The sequence below is a fragment of the Muntiacus reevesi genome, chromosome 19, assembly GCF_963930625.1.
Source record: "Muntiacus reevesi chromosome 19, mMunRee1.1, whole genome shotgun sequence".
Lineage (NCBI taxonomy): Eukaryota > Metazoa > Chordata > Mammalia > Artiodactyla > Cervidae > Muntiacus > Muntiacus reevesi.
In genome coordinates, this window is record NC_089267.1 from 20,832,334 (window position 1) to 20,847,788 (window position 15,455).

The window sequence follows — 15,455 nt, forward strand, 5'->3', positions numbered from 1 at the left end:
AAAATACAGGAATCAACACAGCCCTTCAATGAATACCAAACGATGTTATATTCCTTTAAAGTCATCTGTTCTGGGTTCAAATCTTAATCCAGCCATTTACCAGCTGCTGCTGCTACTGCTAAGTTGCTTCAGTCATGTCCGACTCTGTGTGACCCCATAGACAGCAGCCCACCAGGCTCCCCCGTCCCTGGGATTCTCCAGGCAAGAATACTGGAGTGGGTTGCCATTTCCTTCTCCAAAGCATGAAAGTGAAAAGTGAAAGTGAAGTCGCTCAGTCATGTCCGACTCTTAGTGACCCCATGGACGGCAGGCAGCCCATCAGGCCCCTCCGTCCATGGGATTTTCCAGGCAAGAGTACTGGAGTGGGGTCCCATTGCCTTTGAATTCAGCAGCTATCTGATCTTAAAAAAATCTCTTAACTTCTCTCATTTTCTTCATCTGAACACAAAATAATAATAGTATTTTGGATGATAATAAGATCAATAGAAGGAGTAAATGAGTTGGTAAGCGCAAAACAACCATCTCTGGCTCAGAGTAAACAACTGATAAATGAGTACTATTATTACTATTGTCATTATGTATAAAATGAGGATAATAAGGCTATAACTTCACAAGGCTGTTTAAGGCTTAAATCAAGGTAACAATACTAAATGGAAAGCATAAACAATGCCAAGCACATAATATACCCTTCAAATAATAGAAGCAATTATCATAGCACTCTCTCCTTTTTAAAGACCTCTTAATCGATGAATATGCCAGCAGTCCCCTCAAAAAAAAAAAAACTTAGTTAAAAATAAGGTATTTTTCTGAATGTAATGATTATTAGGTTTTCTCTGGAATTAGCACTAAGTTTCAGTAGCTGACTCAATTTTGTGATTATATAATGAAAATATTGGCTCAATTTTTATACCACAAACACCTTAATGAGAAGTTAAAAATGAAGAAATCCTGGACTACAACAGAAAAAATCTTTTACAATTAGTAAACTCCTTTTAAAATTTCAACTATGGAAATATTTTAAAGCTTATTTATATACTATATCTCCTGATTCAATACTTGCTATAAGAAAAAATTTTTTGATGCTTTAGAATTTTACATATTTAAATCTTTATTTTAAACACAATATACCAGGAAAGTAACTGATCTTTTAAAATCAATTATCATTGATATACTATTGGTATACAATTGGTATACTATTTTCTCCTTTCAGTTAGTTTAAAAAAAGAAATTTAGTTAAGTGAAGCTTCCAATTTACCAAACTTTACCAAAGTTACCTAAACTGTATAGTGACATTTCAATTACCAAGCATGTCTGTTCATCTCCATGGCCTAATCGTCCTCCAGGACCATGACCACAGGTGTAAACCTGCCCTTTCTGAGACAGAAACACTGAGTGAAATTTACAAAGCACCACCTACAGGAAAACAAGAGAATATTATTAAATGTCTCTATATAAGATATCCTGTATTTCATAAAAACAAAATAACAGAATATTACTAATTGTTTAAGCTAGATAATGGGTACATCAGAATTCATGATACTATTCTCTCTACTTTGTACATGTTATAAAGTTTTCTGAAATAAAAATTTAAAATATATACTGGTCTATTTTAAAACTATGTCTAAAACCACTGACATATGGGGGGAAAAATTTAGAAGGAATTAAGCACATGTAACACAGAAGAGACTAAACAAAGGAAAATACAAAAAGTAACCAATTGTTTTCCAATTTCATAAAATCCCACAACACGAACTGAACGGAATAAAATATGAAGCATAAAGATTACCAGATAGTGACATACTACTAAAGAGAACAGTAGAAATGCTGTTAAGAATATTTTTCTCAATATCCCCTTACAGAGGGAGTGGTAGGTAAACAGTGTGTCCTTTTTTATCTCTGAAGTGTTTAATATGTCTTTAATATCATTACATGGCTTTAAATAATTTATACCGATTCTCAAGCTTTGTTCAAGGCATCATCAGTACAGTAATTTTACCTAAATACTATTTAAACATCCTTTATCTTTAAAAAATTTGCATTTGTATTTCTTATGCTATCCATAAATATTTCTAACTTAGGACATTAAAAAAGGATTAAGAAATTTAAAAATCCTAGAATTGTTTATAAGAATATTATAAGCTGCACTGCAAGTGCTATTTACACATATCCTTAACCACTTGACAAGTTCTGTAAACACTTTTTTATAGAACTTGTTTTTTACAGAAAAAAGTTTATCAAAGACTCTGGGTCTTTGATTAAAGAAAAAAAGTCATTTATTTAGCTGTACCACAAACATCTAGAAAGTCTAAACATAAAATAAAAAATTGTATTCAAATTTGTAATACAAAGTTAAAATCTGTAAAATTATTAAAATCTTCATACTATTTTATGAAACTAGAAATAATGTATTTTGTTCAATCCTATATTCAACATTAAAGCGCCCCTGTAATTTCCAACTTCGGCTTCCTTGGTGGCTCAGTGGCAAAGAATCTGCCTGCCAATGCAGGGTTCAATCCCTGGGTAAGAAAGCGCCCCTGGAGAAGGAAATGGCAGCCCATTACAATATTCTTGTATGGTAAACCCCATGGACAGAGAGGAACCTGGCAGGCTACGGTCCACGGGGTCTCAAGAGAGTCAGACACAGCTTAAAAACTAACAACATCAAACAACTAACGCCAGAGTATAAGACCTCCAACTTTAAAACCTCTGAATTTTTTAAAGAGGGAACTGATCATGCATTTTCACCTTAATTATCAGGAATACATTATGCTGACAACAATAATCTCTGTCCCACGGCAGTCAATTCATTTGGTAGGACAGAATCAGCTGTTTTTCAATGAGGAATGGAGCTATCTACATAACCAGGCACTCGGTAAATACTGCCAAAAACTTGCTTCCTCTTTTCTTACTAATTTACACTGCTTTCCTTCCTCTCAAACCTATCCATAGTGTTTGTGTTTCAAACCTTACTTTGTGGTTAAGACAAAAAAATCCTTTACATTCCTAATTTCTTCACAAAATACTTAAGTGTCCTTGTCTTAACTGAAATGTAGCTTTGTCTTCATGTAGTTTCATCTTTAGCCCTACCAAGTGGAATATGCTCAATTCTATAGCACATGTGTCTTACGATCAGAAGGTATAACCAGCCCATTTCCTGATGCCTCCATGACTTCTTCCCACTTGTGTAAAAATCTCTGCTCCTGAAAAATCTTACCTCACCAAATCTGACTGTATCTTGTACCAAGTCAGAAAAGGAAAACAGGAGCCTTTCTAAGTGCCTCAGCTCTGATCAATCATTCGTGGCTGCTGACAGGTGAACTCTGAGCACTTGTCCCAATTCACTTTAACACAGAGAGGCGGGGAAGAGAGTGGCACTGAAGGAGGAAGGGAAAGGAAGTGTGCGCTGTGACTGATCAGCAATGTCTACGGAAAGCTTTTAAGTAGGTGAGAGAGAGCCAGCCCCGCTCTAACAGCTTGCTGCACCTTCTCTAAGAGACCCTAACCCCAGGCTTAAGACTCTGGTCTGTCCCAAGTCCTTTCAGCATCCTCAATTCCTTCCAAGTCCTTGTATTAATAGATGGCTAGCCAGAATCAGGACACCTGACCTGAAGAATTGAGCACAGTCCACTTGGTAGGGTTAAGGATGAAACAGTCTACACAAAGACACAGCTACACTTCAGTTAAGGCAAAGACACCGAGTACTTTGTGAAGAAATTACGGATGTAAACGATTTTTTTTTAATCACAAAATAAGCGTTGAAATACCAACACCGTGGATAGGTGTGAGAGGAAAGAAAGCAGTATTCGGCACTATTTACTGAGAGCCTGGTTATGTAGACAGCCCCACTACTCCTGATGCCTCCACTGCTCCTGCACATCTGTGTAAAAATCTCTGCTCCTGAAAAACCTCCCCTCACCAAACCTGACTGTATCTTGTACCAAGTCAGAAAAGGAAAGCAGGTGCCTCTCTAAGCTTCAGGACACCACTCTACTTCTCTCGTCACTCTTATCATGTGGGCTCCTATTCTTGCCCTCTCAAATTTTAATATTCTCTTGGGTTTAACTCTTCTATTACTTTTTCTAAATTGCTGATTGTGATACATTAGAGACTTCTGGTGTAAAAAACAGTGTCCTACATAGCTCTAAATATGGTGCCTATATAATTTATCATCAAATAATTAGAATAAAAGAGTTATGATTACATCACGGGGGAAAAACGGAGAAAAGAACTCAGCAGACATATTCTGAGGTGTAGTTTTTGTATTTAGAAAATGAGATTTATAGCTTTAAAAATTATTAAGTAGAGGTTCTCTAGTAGTGGCAAAATAAACACTTCAGTTAAACTTAGAAACTTTGAAGACCATCCAGAGTGCAACTGAAATGAAGTTCAAGAGGAAGAAACGCTCAGGCCAGATATGTATTATACACACAGAGACACACACATACAGAGCATTATAGAAAAAGATGAGTAGGTCAATAGTAGCGAAATACACTGAAGACGGAGATAACCAGAATTATGATATAAAGACAAAGGCAAAACCTTAACAATTATCAATTAAAATTTTACAATTACTTATATTTAACAACTCAGGTTCACTTACCTAAAACTAATACTAAATTGAGTTTGAACAACAAATTCACTTGAGAAACAATTTGAAGAACTCTAAATGGAAAAATAAAGCTAGAAAATCCAACAGAAGTTCTGCCTTTAAAAAACTACTATCTGTATAATGCCTTCTAACTTCTAATGCTCCTTACACAAACATTAACGTGTTAGACACTCAGTTGTGTCCGACTCTTTGTGACCCCGTGGACGGTAGCCTACCAGGCACCTCTGTCCGTGGAATTCTCCAGGCAAGAATACTGCATAAACATCTCATAGTTTTATGATACCTTATACAGTCTAACTATGATTAAGACTAACAAAATCTTAAAAGAATTAGTAAAATACCTGCTTGATATAAATCCCACTCCTGGAGAACAGATCCACCAACTCTGGATGATGTTTGCTATTCTGGCTTCCATGACCCAGGGTGAAATTTGTATTATCTCCCCAAGTGTAGACATCTGTAGGATCTAAAATAAAAATTAGTTTTTATATTCTATCACATTTTAAACAAGTATCAGTGTTGTTTAATTACATACTGAACTAATCAGTTTACTTCAAATATGACTCTTTACAAAACCAAACTACTGTATTTAGAAAGATACTACCAAAATTTTCTTTTAAGTTATCCATCTATAATTTATTATAACACTCTAGAAACAGAAATCAGAAGATCCAAGTCAGCACAGGCCTGTCTCAACGAAGGCAATTTAACACGTTGAACCCTTGTTTCTTTAGCAGCTAAGGTTTAACTGCCAAATGAGTAAAATGCTACCTGCCATATTCACCTAGCTCTCATGAAAATACTACACATAACTATTTACACATAACTATTTAAACGTAGAATGTCATTAAAACGTTTCATATATACAGGTTCTAAATGAAGCACATGGTATTAGTTTCTATTATTACATAAACATTATTTTCCAATAGTTTGTTCTTGATAGATGCAAAATCACACTAGGGATTAGGGCAACAAAAATGAAAATGGGATAAAAATCACAGCTAATTATGATATAATCTTCATTTTTGCTTTGGAATACTTATCAAGGTCTTCAATGAAATAATGACTGTAACTTGGAATATAGTGTCCAAGACAGAAGTAAAATGAAGAACATGTCCTTACCTAACTTGTCAATGGTTAAAATGCAAATTAACTAGTGCCCCCATTTACATCTCTTCTTCTTTTCGATCAATTTACCTTCACAAAGCTCACAGGGCAAAAAAATTGAAAAGGTAAGTGCCATTACAAGAATGGACATGTGGATAGAAGAATCACTTCCTTTCCCTTTAACCTCAAATACTGTCCTTTCTCAGTGCACATCAATCACTTTACAGTAGTTACAATTCTAGCTGCCTTTATTTGTTGTTCAGTCACAATCATGACCAGCTCTGTGACCCCTGGACTGCAGCACACCGGGTTTCCCTGTCCTTCTCTATCTCCTAGAGCTTGCTGAAACTCATGTCCACGGAGTCGGTGACACCATCCAACCATCTCATCCTCTGTCGTCCCCTTCTCCTCCTGCCTTCAATTTTTCCCAGCAGCAGTCTTTTCTAATGAGTCAGCTCCTCGCATCAGGAAGCCAAAGTACTGGAACTTCAGGGTCAGCATCAGTCCTTCCAATGAATATTCAGGACTGATTTCCTTTAGGACGGACTGGTTTGATCTCCTTGCAGTCCAAGGGACTCTCAAGGGTCTTCTCCAACACCACAGTTCAAAAGCATCAATTCTTCCATGCTCAGCTTTCTTCACAGTCCAACTCTCACATCCATACATGACTACTGGAAAAACCATAGCACTGTCTATATATACGGACCTTTGTTGGCAAAGTAATGTCTCTGCTTTTTAATACACTGTCTAGGTTGGTCATAGCTTTTCTTTCAAGGAGCAAGTGTCTTTTCATTTCATGACTGTGTTACCATCTGCAGTGATTTTGGAGCCCAAGAAAAACTCTGTCACTGTTTCCATTGTTCCCATCTATTTGCCATGAAGTGATGGGACCGGATGTCATGATCTTAGCTTTGTGAATGTTGAGTTTTAAACCAACTTTTTCACTCTCCTCCTTCACTTTCATCAATAGGCTCTTTAGTTCTTCTTCACTTTCTGCCATAAGGGTGGTGTCATCTGCATACCTGAGGTTATTAATATTTCTCTCTGCAATCTTGATTCCAACTTGTGCTTCATCCAGCCTGGTATTTCACATGATGTGCTCTGCACAGAAGTTAAATAAGGAGGGTGACACTATACTGCCCTGACGTACTCTTTCCCACTTTGGAACCAGTTCACTGTTCCATGTCCAGCTCTTACTGTTGCTTCTTGACCTGCATACAGGTTTCTCAGGAGGCAGGTAACATGGTCTGGTATTCCCATCTCTTTAAGAATTTTCCAGCTTGTTGTCATTCACATAGTCAAAAGCTTTAGCGCAGTCAATGAAGCAGAAGTGGATGTTCTTCTGGAATTGTCTTGCCTTTTCTATGATCCAATGGATGCTGGCAATTTGATCTCTGGTTCCTCTGCCTTTTCTAAATTCAGCTTGAACATCTGGAAGTTCACATACGGTTGAAGTCTAGCTTGGAGAATTCTGAGCATTACTTTGCTAGCGTGTGAAATGAGCGCAATTGTGCAGTAGTTTGCACATTCTTTGGCGCTGCCTTTCTTTGGGACTGGAATGAAAACTGACCTTTTCCAGTCCTGAAGCCACTGCTGAGTTTTCCAAATTTGCTTAAGTGCAGCACTTTCACAGCATCATCTTTTAAAATTTGAAGTAGCTCAGCTGGAATTCCATCACTTCCACTAGGCTCTGTTCGTAGTGATGCTTCCTAAGGCTCACTTGACTCTGCATTCAAAGATGTCTAGCTCTAGGTGAGTGATCATACTATCGTGATTATCTGGCTCATGAAGATCTTTTTGTATAGTTCATCTGAGTATTCTTGCCACCTCTTCTTAATATCTTCTGCTTCTGTTAAGTCTGTACCATTTCTGTCCTTTATTGTGCCCATCTTTGCATGAAATATTCCCTTGGTATCTCTAATTTTCTTGAAGAGATCTCTAGTCTTTCCCATTCTATTGTTTTCCTCTATTTCTTTGCACTGATCACTGAGGAAGGCTTTCCTATCTTTCCTTGCTATCCTCTGTAACTCTGCATTCAGATGGGTATATCTTTCCTTTCCTCCTTTGACTTTTGCTTCTCTTCTTTTCGCAGCTATTTGTAAGGCCTCCTCAGACAACCATTTTGCCGTTTTGCATTTCTTTTTCTTGGGGATGGTTTTGATCACTGCCTCTTGTACAATGTTACAAACCTCCGTCCACAGTTCTTCAGGCACTCTGTCAGATCTAATCCCTTGAATCTATTTGTCACTTCCACTGTGTAATTATAACGGGTTTGACTTAGGTGGTATCTGAATGAGCTAGTGGTTTTCCCTACTTTCTTCAAGGCTGTGTTTTTATTCTTATACACATAAATCTAGATTGAAAAAGTATAAAATAAACCTAAGTGTTCTGAAAGAAAACCAAAGTTATCAATCTATATATATTAGAGTAAAAGTCTTTGCAGATATCTATACACAAATTTTCTCAGTTACTTTTATAACAATAAAATTTTGTTAAAATTTTCTAAGCTTTACTTTAATGAAATATATTTATGGAATTTTCTTACCAGTATTTTTGAATACTACATGAGTTGGTCTATCCTTCATTATAAGATCCAAAGCTGACAAGCCTTCTTTATCTTGAATATACAGATTAACACCATGCTAAAAAAGGAAAAAATGTGCATATAGATATAGATATACATGCATATATTTTTAATCATTTACCTATAATCAGTAACATTTACATTTATCAAGTCAGATGATAAAACTATAAAGAACATTAAAAATAAACACCTAATAACAATTATCTCCTATGCTCATAAACATTTATTTCTCATACAGAAGAAAACTAAGAGACATCAAATATCCAATTTTTGGTAGAATAAAGAAGAACCATAAAATGTAAAGAAGCAACATTTAAAACCAAAATGAAACAAAAATCTAAATGAACTAGATATGAAAGTTTTCCATGGTAATGCAGGTCAGTTACCTAGAGGGCCCTAACTCTGAGAGTGTGTGTGTATGTACATACACAATTCTTTTTTTTTTTTTTGAAGAACCAAATTCCACATCCAGATAAAGGGTGTAAAGATTTCTACACAATGGCAAACAATAGTTTTCATTTTTTGTATGTTTATTTTTTCAGATTTACTGTATACAATGTATACCTATGTATACCTATGTATACCTATGTATACCTATGCTCCATCTTTTTGACTTATTATATCTATTATTGACATGAAGACAATTATATTTTTTATTTCTACTTGTGTGATTTTTATCTTTCCACTTAAAATTTTCTATGTGAAATTTCAGAGCATTGCCTTATCACTTACAGTTAGACTGTGTCTTAAAACTCACGGCTGAGGGCACAGGTTTAAACCCTGGTTGGGGAACTAAGATCCCATAAGATGTGTGGTGTGGCCATAAATAAACGTGAAAGCATGCTTTTGTATATTTTAATAATTAATTTAATCTATAGTTTTATATCTCCAGAATTTAAACATGAAATAGAACATTTTGCATCCCATTGATTTAAGGTAGTTAGTACACCCTATCCTTAGTACATACTTACTGTCTTTTAAAATATAATGAGAGGAGAGGAGAAAGTGCAATGTTCAATTCATAGTACTATTACATTACAGCTTCCTAAATACAAAATGTACTCCTTTTCAAAAATAACTTAGTACTTGTTGACAGTTTAATAAGGCATTCAACAACCACTTTTTAACCTAAGTTTCTTTTTGCTGGGATGTATCATGTGTTTGGCTGTGCCAGCTCTTCGTGGCTGTGCTCAGGCTTCCCCAGCGGCAGGGAGCAGCGCCCCTCTGGCCCGGGCACGAGCCGCACTGTGGCAGCTCCTCCTGCGGCCCCGCAGGGCCTCTCGGCGCACAGGCTCAGCAGCTGTGGTGCGTGGCTTAGTCGCTCCAGGGCACATGGGATATTCTCAGAACAGGGATCATACCCATGACTTCTGCACTGGTGGGTAGATTCTTAACCACTTAACACAGGGAAGCCCTCAACAACTCTTTTAACTGATGTGAGTGATCACTGCCTCTCTATACACACTGGAGTTATAGGTTGAGATGGAACCATGAAATCTTTAAACTTTAACCGTAATGTGTCGGGACACTGTTTTGGGTTACTTAAGAAAGGGACTCTTCTCTTATTTTGTAACAATGGATTTTAATAAACTGAAATCAATTCTTTACCACGGAGTCACCCGGGAAGCCCAGTCCATGGCACTGCAAGAGAGACGGACACAACTTAGCACCTAAACAGCAACACCAGTCCTGACTTCACCATGCTCCAGACGGCGACGGCAACTGATGTCACAAGGGCGGTCAGTGAGCAAAACTACTCAAGACAGCGAGCTAGCAAATACAACACAATTCAGAAGCGATCTTTTAATAAGATCGTAATAAATTTAAAAACGTATGTTGCCTATTTTCTAAGTTAGATATAATAAATCCACATAGAAAGACCTGATTTTGACCTTCATAAGAGTAAAAAAGGGCTGATTCCAGGGCAGTGTTCCAAATTATGAATTTGACAAACAGGATCCCAGAAACTTAGATCCCTGCAGATTTTACTTTACCAGTTTTATAAATTCATCCTAAACTTTACCGGACCCTATTTGTATCTTCTTAAGTAGCCCCAACTTCAAAAGGACTAAGAACTTTTTTTTTGCTTTTGGAGTTCCCTAGATATGGTGGTCTCTGATGCTTTTTTAATATGCTCACTTTAAACTCTAAAGGTAGAGGACCAGTGTGTAATCTATCTCATTTATTTAAAGATCAAGTCTTCACATATCCCCCAAAGAGGAGATAAGTTCACCAGCTTACTAAATAGCATCTAAGCATAACAACAACAAAAAAGCAAAAAAGCATTCTTTTTTTTCATTACAATATCTCTAGCACTGAGATCACTGCCTAATACACATCAGGCACTAAAGAAAAATTTCTGTTCCAAATACTTTACAAATAGGTTATCATTTAGTCCACACAATCTTATGATTCAGCTAGTTTTTCCATAAGAAGTTTCTGCTAAGGGTTTTCATCTTTGGCAACTGGGAACTGACAGCATGGGTGTATATTTATTGTACAATTTTAGCACTTAATTTTAAAATTTCATACTATGAAGTTTTTATCAAATGTAATTCATTTAAAATGTGTTTTTCTGTATAGTCTCTTCCTGCTCATCCATAACACCTTAAATGCTAGAGTTGTCAGCAGAAGCAAAATTGACAACAAACACCTCTATCATTGCAGCCCTTCCAATTAAAGAATTAAAAGGGGAAAGGAAAGAAGTCTGGACTAAACAAATGCAGATGGATTACAGAACATGGGAGTACTCAGTGAAAGAAAGGAGTTTCTATGGGATATTTTATCAGTGGGAAGCATCCATGTTGGATGTCTATCACTGATCAGAAGAACTCTTGATGAAAATCAGAATCAAGCCAAGAGCAAAGTGGCCCAAGGCACCATTTCCTGGCCTCTCCTAGCCAAGGCAGCAAGGATGACTGAGGATTTCTAAAGGGAAATGAAACCCAAAGGCAGGGAAGGTCCAAAATTCATACCAGGACCTATTTCAAGCTGAAGACCCAAATCCTCACACCTGAATGGCAAACCCTAGGACAGCAGAAAACCAAAGGACATTCTCAAGCTTGTAAGGGCTGGCAGTCATCCAATTTTCCAGCAGAAACTAAAGGGAAAGGGCAAAAGTAGAGCTGATAGACACTTTAACTCTTATTAACCTAACTTTTCCTATAAAAGAGTTTATAATAAGGGAATTAAAGTGATACCCAAAGGTTTTAGATAAAATAGGAATTAACAGTACTATTAGTACTTAAGAAAAGTTTTTCTTCACTAAAACTCCCTGGGGAAAAACAAATGAGGATGGTACTATCATTATCCTCTTTTTTATTGATGAAACTGAGGTTCAAGATTCAGTAACTCATCCAAGACGACTTGGTAAGTAGTACACCTAGATAGTTTAGCTCCAAAAAGGATATTTTGCCATTTTCAGTATACTGAAAATCATTTTGATCAGTAAATGTTACTACCTAAAGACCACTATGCAAACAATTGTTTTGAAGTCAAAACTAAAATATAAGTTCCCTAATGTCTTACAGTGTGACCACAAGTTCCTTGAGGACAGGAACTGCTTTACTCTTCTCTGGTCCTCCACAAACACGACTGAATGTCTGTACAAAAACAAACTGTGCAGTTTAAAACTCATGATTTCTGACAGTTTTTAACTTGCATTTATTAATAAAATGATACCGGGCTATATCTCAAAACATTATTTGTCTAACCAGCACAACAAGCCTAGATTTAATCTACTTCATGGGAAATTTAAAATAAACTGATTCTGGGAAATCCCATGGACAGAGGAGCCTGGCGGGCTACAGTCCATGGAGTTGCAAAGAGTCAGACACTACTGAGCAACTAACACTTTTTGGGCTTCCCAGGTGATGCTAGTGGTAAAGAACCTACCTGCCAATGCAGGAGATGCCAAAGACATGGGTTCAATCCCTGGGTTGGGAAGATTTCCTGGAGGAGGAAATAGCAACCCACTCCAGTATTCTTGCCTGGAGAATCCCATGGACAAAGGAGCCTGGTATGCTATAGCCCACAGGGTCGCAAAGAGTCGGACATGACTGAAGCGCCCTAGCACACATGCAAAACTGATTCTGACTATAAACTTTTCAAACAAATATAAAAACTTTGACTTCTCATACTGTTTACGGGCAGCAAGGAGGTCAAACCAGTCAATCCTAAAGGAAATAAACCCTGAATATCCAACGGAAGGCCTGATGCTGAAGCCCCAGTACTTTGGCCATCTGATGCGAAGAGCCAACTCACTGGAAAAGACCCTGATGCTGGGAAAGACTGAGGGCAGGAGGAGGAGGCTGCAGGAGACAAGACGGTTAGACAGCATCACTGACTCAATGGACATGAATTTGAGCAAACTCTGGGAGATACTGAAGGATAGGGAAGCCTGGTTGCAGTCCACAGGGTCACAAAGAGTTGGACATGACTCAGTGACTGAACAAAAACAATAAAAACTTAATCCCTAGCCAAACAAGAAATGAACACACTACTCAAATCAGAGTCCTTATATGATTTCAATAACTAGTGTCCTTTTAAAGTAGCTAATAATATAGTTCTAGAAAAGGAAACCATACTTCTTAAAAATACTGAAAGACATATAGTACTGTGTAAATGACAAAATGTCTGGGATTTACTTTAAGATAACATGGGGTGGAGAAAGTCAGTGGAGACATATTAAATATGTAACACAAAACTGGCCCATAGTTTACATTATAAACTTTAGTATATGTTTAGAATTTCACATCGTAAAAGGTTTAAATTAAAAGATAATTCTAAAAATGGTTACAATAGTAAAAGATATCAAGTTCTTATCAATTGATAAGAATACCAATCTCTTCGTGGAGATTAAGAAAAACACCTGCCAGACCGAAAAGTTTTAAAAAAACAAATGACACTCACCTTCAGTAGAGACCAAACACAATCAATATGTCCATAAAAAATGCTTCTATGCAAAGCTGTCCATCCTGACTCCTTGTCTTTCACCAAGGGATCCACTCCTTTCTCAATAAGCCAATCTAACACTCCTTTTTTTCCACAGGAGGAAACAAGGTGGAGGGCATTCCGGCCAAAGGCATCCTTGATGGTTGCAGCATTGTAACAATGACTGGAGACAAAGGCCTTAATCTGGTTTTCACTCCCCTTTGTCACCACAGAAAGGACGTCCAAAGCATGCGTCAGGGATCGACACTTTGATGTACAGTCAGGGATGGAAGAATTCATCCTAATTGTTTTTATGCAGCTTCCTTCTTCAGAACAGTCAGATAATTTTAAAAAGTGAAAAAGCCAGGCCACAAAGGTGCTATTCAGAAAGACTGGTAGAGAATAAACGGCCTGCTTAGGGTTATAATTTAAATCCTCCTGGTAACAGTATAAAACTATATAGATTTGTACAATGTATTTTGGCATTTAAATCAAAAAATTATAAATAGCTCTATAAAGTTTATATCAAATACAAGTTCTTTCTTTAAAAAAGAAAACTTTCCACAGTTTATAAATTATTCCTGGAGTCAAGCACCAAGGGGGAGTGAGGAGGGGAACTCCCCCTCCACACTGTCTGATCCTTTTAAATATCCATAATTGCAAGGGTGACCTGTAAGAGAAGGAGAAACAAAGTAAAAAATACAGAATCTCTCTCTTACTCAAGTATTTTACAATACAATTACCCCCTATTGAAGTGCCCCTAATTCCTACTTTCAAAAGCAAGCAAGCAAATATATGGCAGGATCTGACTTTAGTTGCTCCTCCTCCCCTGTGATACTCTCCATATGGAATTTGTGGCAAAGTTAAGAGCTTCACCGACAAAAGCTCGGCCTCCTCTCCCAGTTTTGATCAGAGAGGTCGGTTCTGCTTGACTATAAGCCTGCCTGAAAGGTGACTTCATCCACCCCCACCGAGAAAGCTGAGGTGGAAAGGGAAGTGGATCCACCTGGCAGCCACCTTCCATCTCGTTTGCCTGGATTCTACCAACATCACCATACAGATCACTGGAAGGGTCTCTCACATCCGAGGTATGTCTAAGTTCTTTGACTTCACTCAAACTTTACTTCAGGACCCAGGCATTATGGGTAGGTATGTATATGGGGAGTGATGAAGTTAATTCATTTAATCAGGTCCTGCTCGTACCACAAACCCAAGCCTTCGTCAGTCCGCACTTACAAATACACTCATCCAGGAAACCTAACACCAACCAATCCTCCAATTCTGCTCTGGCGCGCTCACCTCCCTGCACAAAATAGGACCTGCACGCCTCGGCAGGGAATCCCCAACCACCTAGTCAAGCACACCCTGCTTCAGGGTTGCCTCTTTCAACATTCTGCAAAATTCTCTCTCGCCCGAAGTCCCTTGGAAGACTGCCTCACTGCTAGTGAGGACTGAACTCCCCGCAATCCATGGGTTGTTTTCCCTTGAATAAAGAATGCCAAAGTTGTTACCAATTTTTTTTAAATTTTGTCATCTGACAGGAGAGAGACTGTGTGAGTGAGAGAGATGAGGGAAGGGAAGAAAGGAGAGAAAGGAAGAGAGAGGTATTACTTTGTGCTATTCCTGCATTTTAGGAGATGTCAAGCCCTGAAATTGTGGTCACCTGTCCCTACTTCATATGTAACTTTCAAAGAAATGAATTTTGAGGTCACCTTAATATTGTTTTTTAGATGGCCACAGTTTTGCATTATCAGTTCTGTTATGGTTGCCAAAAAAAAAAAAAAAAAAATTAACCAGGTTTAAAAAAAAAAAGCTTTTCACTAATAGAAGAAATTTTCACATAGATATGGAGAGGTCATTCTTGCTTATTCTTGCTTATACATGATTTGTCTTTGAATTTATGCTAACCAAAAACAGCCTGTTTTATGGCCTGTCAAGCACACTGTACATCTGCTTTTACCATTAAAGAAGAGTGTGGCTCACCATCCAGTACTAACACACAGCTTGAGCCACAGCCCACAGCAGTAACCCACCGACAGTACGTCCTGAGGAAAATTTAGGATGGGGAAAACAGAATGAAGCATCCTACACTGGGGATCTACAGGCTTCACAACAGGTAAGACGACCAGATTCTCGCACCTCCCCATACACAGGAAAACACTACAATCACCTACTTGAGATATCTGTCATTTGTGATTAGCAGTACTCTTACAAATGTACACT

The 15,455-nt window shown here is 37.6% G+C and overlaps 1 protein-coding gene across 4 annotated transcripts in view; it reads right to left on the bottom strand.

Annotated features, from left to right (window-relative positions):
* Positions 1-15,455, bottom strand: part of IBTK (inhibitor of Bruton tyrosine kinase) — an 89,035-nt gene that overhangs the window by 63,059 nt on the left and 10,521 nt on the right. For 3 of the 4 annotated variants that reach the window (XM_065911343.1, XM_065911344.1, XM_065911341.1), the window contains exons 2-5: positions 13,212-13,902; positions 8,262-8,358; positions 4,951-5,075; positions 1,303-1,413 (exon numbers count right to left, since the gene is read on the bottom strand). In XM_065911343.1, the coding sequence (XP_065767415.1) occupies positions 1,303-1,413; positions 4,951-5,075; positions 8,262-8,358; positions 13,212-13,718 (840 nt within the window). In that variant the 5' untranslated portion in view covers positions 13,719-13,902. The remainder of the gene's footprint in view (positions 1-1,302; positions 1,414-4,950; positions 5,076-8,261; positions 8,359-13,211; positions 13,903-15,455) is intronic. The other variant, XM_065911345.1, reaches the window with a different exon arrangement.